At 36.1% G+C, this 11,827-nt stretch overlaps 1 protein-coding gene across 1 annotated transcript; it reads right to left on the bottom strand.

Annotated features, from left to right (window-relative positions):
* Positions 1 to 169: 169 nt before the first annotated feature.
* kctd2 (potassium channel tetramerization domain containing 2) lies at positions 170 to 11,722 on the bottom strand. The gene is made up of 6 exons (XM_067429278.1): positions 11,102 to 11,722; positions 7,110 to 7,218; positions 6,341 to 6,432; positions 5,531 to 5,626; positions 5,117 to 5,242; positions 170 to 4,209 (listed from the first exon to the last, which is right to left on the bottom strand). Exons 1-6 carry the CDS (start codon positions 11,450 to 11,452, stop codon positions 4,180 to 4,182), a joined length of 804 nt encoding a protein of 267 aa, XP_067285379.1. The 5' UTR covers positions 11,453 to 11,722; the 3' UTR covers positions 170 to 4,179.
* Positions 11,723 to 11,827: the final 105 nt, after the last annotated feature.

The raw sequence follows: 11,827 nt of genomic DNA on the forward strand, positions 1-11,827 counted from the left end.
TGATTTTCTCAGGTGTTCAAATACTAATTTATATATATATATATATATATATATATATATATATATATATATATATATATATATATATATATATATAATTTTTTTTAAACAGAATAGCTACATATTAAAAGTTCTCATGTAAAAAAAAATGTAATGAGCACACTACAAGTCTGAAACACAAACACATTTTATGATAAAAATCATACATTATCATTTTGCAATCTGTACATTGCAAGAAACTGCATCAGAAGACAAACTTCAAAAATGAAATAAAAAAATTGAAAAGGACAGTCTGATCAAGACTATTCATTTCCAGAACACTAGCTCCACAATCTCCATAGCCTAGTGACATATTTGACACTTTACATCAATACTATTGACAAATGCAATACACCCAAAACATCTGATGAAAGAGTGGGTTTTCAGCGCGTTTAAATGTGTGTGTACTGTATATTAAAGCATGCAGGTGTTGTAGATTATTATGGCAGGGGGAAAAAAACTGTTAAACATGGACTTTGTTTTTAAAGCGATAGTTCACCCAAATATGAAAATTCTGTAATAATTTAGTCATGCTTAAGATTTTCCAAACCTGTATACATTTCTTTGTTCTGCTGAAAACAAAGAAAGATATTTGTAACCAAGCAAATCTCTGCAAAATATATAGTAGTCAATGGCTACCGAGATCTGCTTGGTTATAAACATTCTTCCAAATATCTCCCTTTGTGTTCAGCAGTAGAAAGAAATTCATACAGGTTTGGAACAACCTGAGGTTGAGTAAATGACAGAATTTTCATTTTTGGGTGAACCATCCCTATAACTTTTATCTGAAAATGTTATGACAGAGGTCTGCACTTTTGGCCCATTTGAAAATATAGATTGAAAGCCAATTTTATCAAATACACAGGATGTTGCAAAAGCATTTTTTTGTCTAAACAAGCAAGTTTTTCCAGTAGTAATGTGTTTGACTTATAATCGATTTCTACAAAACAGATAAAACAGGGCCAGACTTTCCACTTCTTAAGTGTTATTGATACCATCTGTCAACTGTCCATGCACCAATTTACCTTTACATTATGACAACATCTCAGCATATAACATTATATACTCAACACATTGCATGCTTCCAAGTTGGCGATTCAAAACGTCAACTTCCTGTTTTTTTCAGAATAGCATATATCTTTTCACAAAGAAAATATCTTTTAATCTATATATATATATCTTTTTAGTTTGATCTCAAACAACGTGGTACAAGAGCTAAATGAGAATGGCAGATTTTTTTTAAGGAAAGGAGACACAAAAGAAGTCTCAGTCTCAAGTGCTATAAAGCAGGGGTTTTCAAAATGTATGATGCCAAGGACCCCCCAATAAGATGAACATTTTAAAAGGGACTCCCTTCCTAAAATCCACTTTTAATTCTTGAACTGTTAGATAAGTAGTAAATGTGACATTAGAAATATAACATTGTTTCCAAACTTAAATTGGCTATACTTAATGTTAGATGAAGAACATTTTCAATTGGAAATGATTTGTATAAGAAACTTTCACTATAAATGTATGCAAGCAGCGTACATACTGTGTTAAGAATAGCGCCTTGCAACCCCAGTGAGAAAGATAAAGGGAACTTTAGTTTTTTCCCTTCTGCGAGGACCCCAGACCCCAGTTCGAAAACCCCTGCTATAAAGCATCAGCAGTCAAAATGACATCCATATCAGTTTCTTGAACCGTCTTAAATAAAACTTGAGACTGCACATGACATTTTCTTATGCCTCACATGGGGTTTGATTCTAAAAATAAAACAAAATCCACACAGTGAGAGCATTATAATGCAGGTGCAAAATTAAAAGTGCATAGGGAAAACATAAGTTGATTCACTGAAATGAGAACAATAACAACTGAGGAGAAACGGGCACATTCAGTATCTTAGTCAAGGAACAGAACTGATTTAGTCAAAACAAACATGACATTTCTCAACCATCTGTATTTCAAGAAGAGTGATCTAGAAGCGAAAACACACAGGGCACGACAGGTCAAAGGCACAACACTAGACAAACAATTGGGGCAGAGAGAGTAACTTAAACGGTGCCCCCTAGATTTGAATTCAGGACTCTGCTTTGAAACCAGACCTGAAACCTATTTAAACAATGGGAATGTACAATAGGATCCCATGAGAGAGGCAAAGTCCCGTTACAGGAGATTCTTTGACTAATAAATGAAGCTGAACAAATAAACTCTCCACAGGAGGGGGAAAACATTAAAACAAACCCCCCGAAAAAGGGAAAACCAACGAACACGGTATACTGTAGCTCACAAACTCAAGTACTGTCTTTTTGATATGATAAACAAAAGGAAATGAGTTAGTGCGATAAAATCCTCAACAGTATTTAGAGAGGAAGAGACAACACTTTAAAACGTCACGCACATGATGCAATCTTTCACTGATCCCTAGTTTATCAAAAGATATGAATAACCAAAATACAGCCTGGATACCATTCAAATACTGACAATTTGGATGTAGTCACAGTAGATTAAGAAAACACAATGCATTTATTAAAAAAAATAAAACAGGAGTTTTAAGTTTGTCTGCTTTTAAACAATGAGGGCAACTGGTTTCAAAGACTGGGCTTCGATGCTAAAATGATTTAAGTGAACTTATAAACTCCTTTTTTTTTTGAGGGGGTGGGGGGCACACAATAACTGGAGCCATTTACATTCAAAATCATTCCACCGACATGATCAGACTTTGTTTAAACAAAAACGAGTTAAACAGTTAAATAGCCGAAATGTTACGGGGAGAGCCAGGCTATATCCGATTCTAAAATGTCAGAAAAGTGTCAAAAAGATGCAACAAAGAGCCACTAATGCAGTTTTGCCCTGACTCAAAACTTGTGGGCACTTTGTCTAACAACAGTCTCTTGAACCACCTGGACTATGTAGGCCTGATTTTCCTATACAAGAAGTCTCCTGTTTTTTTTTTTTTTCTCCAGCCATTGACAAAAAGTTTGAAGGAACCACACAACAAAATCATATCTCAGCGACCAGGCTTTTAAAAAAAGAAGAAAAAAAAGATTTACATCAGAGGTCAATATAGGTCCTCCCCCAATCAAATCGAGAAACTCATCTTTATACACACACACACACTCTCTCACACACACACACACACACACACACACACACACACACACACACACACACACACGCAATGGTACAGATATCAACAATGGCATGACTTGCATTCCACCTCTTCGTAACACATGTTTGTAATATACATAATCCTCACATGCCCTACAACCACATATTTCAGTCTTTTTTATTTCCTGTTTTGATGCTTTTGAAATATCCAGCGACAAGGCAAAAAAAGAAAGAAATCCAGGATGACAAAAATCAACCGGAGCGAACTGGAAATGTGAGACATGGTCACAGCGATGGACACGCGATTTTGGGCATCTGACCGGACAACTGGCAGTATACGAGTTCTCCCTTCTAGATGGATAAATGGATAGTTAACGAAAGAAACGTGCCACTCTGAAGAAATTCAAAGGCGGCTGTCGTCTTTTTAGCCATTGCGCCATCTGCTGTGCTCTTGGTCTGACCAGGCAATGGGAAGTGAATGCTGAAATGATGCGAATTTGGCTGCTAATAATTTACAGTGTAAGTTAATGTGCTTGTTAAGAGAAGCTGTATTGACGGTCGGAGAAGCGAGTCTATCCTGCACGCCGTTTCAAAGTCCTGAGGAGATTATGGTCATGTGGACGCAGCCGAGCCAACAGGAGCGACTGAACCCCCTTTAAACATTTAAAGCCTGCAGCTGTAAAGATTATGATGATAATGACCAGGATATGAGGAGGAGGATGAAGTCTGCATAAATAAGCATTAGGATGAATGATGAATCCTTCCCTGTAATCCTCTCTCTGAGCAGTCTTGCATCAAATGTGATGATCTGAGGTTTAACCTTTAATTTTAGTCGATAATAGCCGTGATAGTTAGTGTTGGTGCTGATCGGTTAATGTTGCAGCACTGCAGGGAGGAGGGGGTCTGAAACCCCCACAGTGGAAAGGCACAAGGGAGGAGAGGAGGGGATGGTGAGGGGAGGGGCGGTGGGCTAATGGACTTGAAGTCAGCTGTATGGTGGAGAAGGATCTGGAGAAAGGAAGTGAGGGATGGGAGATCTGTGTGGGCTCCTCACATCCTAGACCCCCTCTCTTGAAGAATCTGTTGAGGAAACACGAGGACACAGATGAGCTATGCAATTTTTTAAAAAACATTTTCTGACATCTGTTTTAAGGACCATTAATATAATAAACACTAAAAATACTTGTTTTTTTATTGATTTATTTTATTAACTAATTCTGTTATTACTACTACTACTACTACTACTAATTATTATTATTTTTATTATATCTTGCCTTATTTAATAGAAACTTTTATGTAACAAAATATAATAATAATATTTATATTATGTTATTTATTGTATTAACTAATTATGCTATTATTACTACTACTACTACTAATAAAAGTATTATTATTATTTTTATTATTATTATTATGTCATGCCTAATTTAGTTTAAACTTTTTTGTAACTAAATATAATTAAAAATAATACAAATATTTATTGTATTTTATTTATTTTAACAACAAATTCTGTTATTACTACTAATCATAGTAAAAGTAATAATTGTTATTGTTATTATTATTATATCTTCATTTAACTGAAACTTTTAAACAAAATATAATTAATAATAATAATAATAATATTATTATTATTATTACTAACAACATTAATAAGAGGGCTGCATAATTTGCGGGTACAATTTTTCTGGGGAAAAAAGGCATGTGTTTTTATTTTTATCCAGGTTTGCTGTGCTTGTTGTAATAATTTCATTTGAATTTTTTTGTGACAAAATAATATTATTATTATTATTATTATTATTATTATTATTATTATTATTATAACTAAATCTTACCTTATTCAGTTTAATAATTTACTTCTTTGTCAAACATCTTTGTACCAAAATATAAACTATAATATTTTGTTATAAAATATTATATTTGATTACAAAAATAGTTTTCAAAAATATATATTAAATTAAATACAGTAATGAAAAAGTGTTCATCATACCTTAGCTTTCTCAGTGGGCTCGATAACAATTCCGTTAGTAGAGTTGTTGAGCTCCCGCGAAACGACGCACAGGAATTCGGCCTGGTCCTCGTTGCCATAGTTATAGGAGGAGCCGATGCTTATGAGCTTGAGATAGACAAGTTGAGTCAAGTTTGTACAATAGCAAACAAATAGCAACAAAAACAACGGCTTACTTAAGTCCCAAAGAAAGGTGTAGACTTGGCCTGACTCTCAAAAACATAATCTATGGCATCTACAATCTGTTGTTCTCCTGAGGGACATGACTTATAAAAAAACAACAACCTGATAAGACATGAAAGGATTATCCAGAGATCTGCTGTATGTCTGAGTTCAAATATGCTACACTAAAATACTGCATGTCCAGATAACAGGACTTGTACCTACAAAACGTACCTGCTCAAACTTCCATCCGTCTGACATGGTGGAAACCATTTGTGTGAGCTCCTCTTCTTGACATTGTAATACACGATACACATGCTTCACAGGGCCCTGCAAAAACAATAATACTCCATAATGTAATAATAATATAAGGGACAGAATTTATTGTGAAAATGCACGGGTTTTTATAACAAGATAGATCGTATTCTATCATTATTTACTCACCCCCATGTTGTTTAAAACCTGTATGAGTTTATTTCTTCCATTGAATCAGAGTATATTAGAAAGAACACTCCTTTACATACAATGGAAGCACACAATATTATACATATATATATATATATATATATATATATACATACACACACACACACACACACACACACACACACACACACACACACACACACACACACACACACACACACACACACACACACACACACACACACACACACACACAACGCTGTACATTTATATTTACATACACATACAAGGGTGAGTAAATGATGACTTCATTTTGGGGTAAACTATTCCCTGAAGCAAATTCTCAAATTATGTCAATAAGTCAGTGCTTGTCTATACACTGAAAGTCTGTTTTATTAGGTAGGGCAGCAGCATATTTGATTTAAATAAAGTTCTCTTTGGTTCCTAAAAAGTTTCAAAAAAAGGAATTCACATTCTAAAGAGCAGTACTCCTCCCTTTTGGCACATACCGCATGAAGTCGAAGAATGAAATACATCCTTTGAGTAATCCTGGCAAATGTGTTGATCGATTGCATAAAAAGAACCACAACGTGTCCTGTTCCTCATTTCCCCACATACCTGAGATGTTCTGTTCTCATTGTCTCGTATTCTCTCCTTCACCAGCCTCACAAGTGACACAATGTTGTAAAACTCGGCTTCCTCTAGAACACCTGCAGTAACCAGAGAATCAGTCAAAATCAATCATGTGGTTACGGCTTTGTAATCAGAAATAACTATCTGGACCATTCCTCTTAAAAGAAATGGTTCACACCAAAATGAATATTCTGTCATCATTTACTCACCCTCCTGTCATACCAAACCTGTATAATTTTCTTTCTGCTGTGGTACACAAAAGAAGATATTTCAACTCTTTTTGTCCATGCAATTAAAGTCAATGAGGTCACGATGACCATTGGACTCCACTGATTTTCACTGTATGGACTTACTTTATGTTTAACAGAACAAAGAAAATTATACAGGTTTGAAACTAGATGTCAGAATTTACATTTTTGAGAGAACTATCCCTTTATTGCTACATCCATGCCAATAAAAGAAGAATATTCTAAATTATGCACTACAAGTAGATCAATTTGGTAACAAAACAAAACCATGCAATAACTGCCATTTATTTACTGTCGCAATTTGGAGCAATGACTCACAATGAGACACAATTATTGGACACACAGACTGTAAGCCTTTCAATATCTCACCAGTCCTGCAGGAAATTATATTTTACGTGAGTACACTGTGGTCCCTTTCCACAAAAAAATGGATGTTTCTAAATGAAACTAGGTCATTACTGTTCCATTAAGAAGTTTTTGAGGGCAGCATGCCCAGATCATCTCACCCTCCTCAGCGAGGTTCTTGTTGATGATCAACTTTCCATGCCTCAAGTAGTTCAAGATGGGTCCAAAATATGTGGGATCCCTGTCAATCAAATATGCTCCTGTCTCATCCTGTGAGAAAAGACAACTAACATTGTGAATAGTGCTATTTGCAATGAAATTCATAGTTTTCGGCTTTCTGCAGTTAAAAGTGTTGAATCATTTGTGGAAAAAAATGATTCAACACCACTGATGCCATTAACATTATGTTAACGTCTCTCAAGCACCAGTTTGCGAGTCCTTTTGTTCTCCGGCATTACATACAGGGCAAATTAGAGATTTTTTCAAATGAGAATCTTTAAGCTGCAAAAACTTTGATAGCTATTTTTTTTTAACATGAACTGACACCTCGGAGAGGAAATCCTCTTCTGAACTGTGAAACACTTGTACACCCCTGCTGTAAACAGTTTCAGTTGGTAGACAACTTAATGCTAGTTTAGAGATCGTCTAAGATGGTCATTAGTTGGTGTAAGCTAGTAGTCCTTCTTGGATATCTAAATGGACAATTCTTATTTATAAAGTATAGTGTACCCTTTATATTAGGTGACCCTAACTACTATGTATTAACATTTAAATTAATAATTTGATACAATGCACTTACTATGTACATACCTGTTTTAACATTTACATCATAATTCATTTATTTCTGTAGTTATATTTATAATTACACTGTTGCCCCTTCCCTTACACCTAACCCTACCCTTAAACTTAGGCCATCCTTAAAAATATTTTGGTTTGCAGTAACAGTAAAAATTTAAAAAAAAAGGGTCGGTAGGTAGGTCTATTTTTTTTTTCTTCAAATTTTAATATAAAAAAAAAGTACATTTTTGGTGATGGTGATTACGTAGGTATGAATTTAAACAAATTGGCATATCGTGACATCACTGACTGGGTCTTCCAGCCGTGCCTTCGGGCGTGTATGCTAATTGCAGGCTATATAGACCACAAACAAATTGAAATATTTGTCAAAAATATTTTTATTGCATAAATTTCAGGTGCATTCTTTAAAAGGCCACCAGCTAGCTGTCATTGACTCAAAGCTGTCAACCCTCCCTTTTTTTCCGGGTTTCTCACGTATTTTAGCTCTTTTCCCGCTGTCTTCCCGTTTTAGTATTTTCCCCGTAATATGTTTCTTATTTTTACGCTCGATTGTGTTAAATCTGAACACGCAACTATCTGTGTCTCTGAAGTGGCTTGCACTTCTTGCCAGACCAACGCATCTGGTGATATAGACTAGTGCATTTGAATATTAAAAAGCAAAAAGTTGTTTTTATTAATTCAATTAATTAAGTAGCTATAACCAGCTATTCAATCAAGAGCAGTGAGTGAGTCCTTATCTTTTGTTTGACAGACAGCAGTAAAGGCTACTGCCCCTTTAAGACCTAATACAGAGATATGCTCGTCTTTCTCAACTGTATAAAGTTCTCTTAAGCCATATAACTTACAGACTGTCTGATGGATACTCATCAAGATCGACATGTTGACATACTTTTTGTGTGAGTTTATCCGTTCAAACGCAAGACTTGAAAGAACTCAATATTTGCGCGCTGTGAGACGTGCGCGCGCTGCGCACAGAGACAGATCTTCTCTCACAGCAGAGGGTTCTCATTCGCGTCTTCTGGCGAATATACCTGGGTGATGATGGCGAAAATGACTGGTCATACGGCAGCACTCGCATGCATTGAACACAGTTTACAAAGATAGACCGTTTTGCCCACGTTTTCTTTTATTATCGCTGTTGTAGTGCACGTGTATCCATCGACAGAACCATGCGTAAAGCATTATTTTTCAAGTTACAACCAGTGCCGCCGCTCGCACCACGCGCTGGGGTCGAGCAGAACACACGCTACCCATAGCAACGCGTTATGACAACGACATTTCAGACTGACAGAGACAAGATAAACGACTTTTCCGCCATTTGTTACTGTTTTGTACACGTTGTTATATTAATTATAATTCAAAATCTGTTTTATTCGCCACAATATAGTAATGATAAATGTTGAGAGGGGCACTTTTGATTCATTTTCAAAAAGGGAAGGGGCTCAAAGCCCTCCCCTCTGCAGTGCACTTGCCTGGTGTGTGTAACGTGTCCATGGTCTTGACTCCTGTCACACAATGCGGCGAAATCTCCGACAGGACTTTAACAGTCTAACGTTTCAGTGAATGAGAGTATGAGCCGAACCGAAACGAACGCACGTGCAGGCCATAGTGTGACATCCGTTAACCATAGCGTAAACATAGATGACGTCACGGGTTTTTCTATAAACGAAAGAACGTAGCCTTCGTTTGTATGGCCCAAGCAATTTATACATTTATAATACTTACTAAAATATAATTCATATTATTGTATTACTGTTGTATTAGTTGTTTGAAAAGTAAAAATAAAGAAATTGGTCGGTCTTAAAGCCAATTTACAACCGGCAAGTCGGTCGGACTAAAAGGGAAAAAAAATAAAAAATTGAGTCGGCCCTAAATTGACAGGGTCGGTCGGGTTACGGCAAACAAGAATATTTTTAAGGATGGCCTTACCCATACCACCACACCTGTCCCGTATCCCACCTCAATATCAAGTGTTTGCAATACATTGTACTTATTTTTTGATGTAAGTACATAGTAGTTAAGGCCACCTAATATAAAGTGGGGCAAAAAACATATACCAAATTGTATTTAAAATAAATGTATTTCATACTAAATATTACTCAAATACTGACATATCGCTTGAGACTTATAAATATTATAATTAAGCTTTATTTGGAGTACTTCTTTGTTGCACAATGCAGTCATTTCTTAATATTAACCCTACAATGCGTTTTAAAATCACTAATAGTGAGGATAGTATGATCTCTGTATAACATCAGCCTTTAAATGCTGGATATTTGAAGTGTACTTGAAACAGTTCCATTTTAGCACAATCAAATACACTTAAGTATATCTTAAGTTTGGCCTTTAGCACTACAAAATATATACTTCCAATTAAGCAGACTTTAAGTGTAACAATTTAGTGTACCAAAAGTACAATTACAGAGTATTTATATTAAGGGGATACATATGTAAATGTATGTTACACTTAGCATAAAATAAATATATTGTTTTTTTTCTTCACAAGAGGAATATTGCAGTATTTATTATAAATTATTTATCCGTGCACAACATTTATTTTAATTTTCATTAATTATCCCTCAATCTTTAATTAAAATAAGTTCCCCTCCCTTTTGCAATGACATCTCATCTCTTCCCTGATGATGTGCGGCTTGAGGATGGGTCAACTTGTCACTCGCATGAGATCACAGAAACAGCAAACCACAAAGATCCAATCAATTTATAATGCACAAAATACAATCTCCCCCTACATTTTTTTCTTGTACGAGAAGCTGATCACTCGGATATACTTCCAATAGTGAAAAAAGGTTGGTCATGCTGCTTCTTTAACATATTAACCTGTTTTTAGCTAGTTTGAAATGGTAATTTGCTGGTCATTGCCTGGTCCAAACCGGTAGACCTTCTTGGAACAACTAATGACCAACTTAAACCATATAAAACAAACAAACATCTGTTTTACAGGATTATTCACCTCAAAATGAAAATTCTGTCATCATGTCATAACCATCATCACCCACTTAACTTACACATAAAACAAGATGTTTTGAGACTCGTGAAATGTCTTTTGTTGTCTATACAATGGCAACCAATGCTGTTTGGTTACCAACAGTCTTCAAAATATATTCGTTTGTGCTCCGCAGAAGCAAGTCATACAGGTTTGGAACGGCATGAGTGATGACAGAATTATTTATTTAAACTGGATTTTCCCAACTGGGCTTGATGTATCCCAATTATGTTCATAATGCATTCATTTCCAACGTTAATTTAATAACTAACTTACAGAAGAAAAAATGACAGACGATTGATTCATTTTAAGCACCGAGACAGGTTTTTAATGATCTAAACAGAGCCTTACCTTATCCGAGTCCAGATCTGGATCTTCCTGACATAATCGATACAAAAACGATTTAGGATCCCTGCACAGGGTCTGTTTCGTTGTAACAAAGTAGGTTCCCCCGACATTCAGCCGAACCCACCGAGATCCTGGCTTCTCTGTGGATTCTGGTGATGGGGAAGTGGGGTTGCTCTTCATGGGAAACCCAAACACAGCTCTGGAGCCAGAGACCCCTGGACTGGACAAGCCAGTCCGGGGCGGAATCACCAGAGTAGGGGAGGGGAGTCTCACGTTCACTGAGCCTCTGATTTCACAATGTTCGGTCTGCTCGATGATTCCAGTCGCGTTGGATTCAACGTGCAACTCTGCCATGTTTTCGCAGCACAGTCAGTTCCGTCTCTATCAGACACTAAATGCCTTTATTTAGCGCTCCGCACGGCGCTGTTACGCTAAACGGGCCGGGTTTACACGCGCTGATAACGACGACGGCAAAATTGCTGCGGTGTGTTAGTAACGCTCACGCGAGGCGACATAGCTTACAGTGCCCTAAAACGCTGTACTGATCCGTTTTGTTTATACAAACGACCCATGTAAGCTACAATATTATGGCTGAGACTTAACATATCACTTCCCGGTCAAGTAAATCCATACGTGACAAAATAAAAGTCTGCAGAGTGGTATTTTTGGAATTTCTTTATTTTAGACATAATGTTCAGAAAATGATTATAAATCAAACATGTTGCCTTC

The sequence above is a fragment of the Pseudorasbora parva genome, chromosome 21, assembly GCF_024679245.1.
Source record: "Pseudorasbora parva isolate DD20220531a chromosome 21, ASM2467924v1, whole genome shotgun sequence".
NCBI lineage: Eukaryota > Metazoa > Chordata > Actinopteri > Cypriniformes > Gobionidae > Pseudorasbora > Pseudorasbora parva.

What these genes read in the sequence shown, in the direction of transcription:
- kctd2 (XM_067429278.1), bottom strand. Translation starts at nt 11,452, where the DNA reads ATGGCAGAGTTGCACGTTGAATCCAACGCGACTGGAATCATCGAGCAG. An exon ending in CAGATCTGGACTCGGATAAG is followed by an intron (nt 7,219 to 11,101) that starts GTAAGGCTCTGT and finishes CTTTTCTCACAG; the next exon opens with GATGAGACAGGAGCATATTT. An exon ending in AGCCCACTGAGAAAGCTAAG is followed by an intron (nt 4,210 to 5,116) that starts GTATGATGAACA and finishes TTTCCTCAACAG; the next exon opens with ATTCTTCAAGAGAGGGGGTC.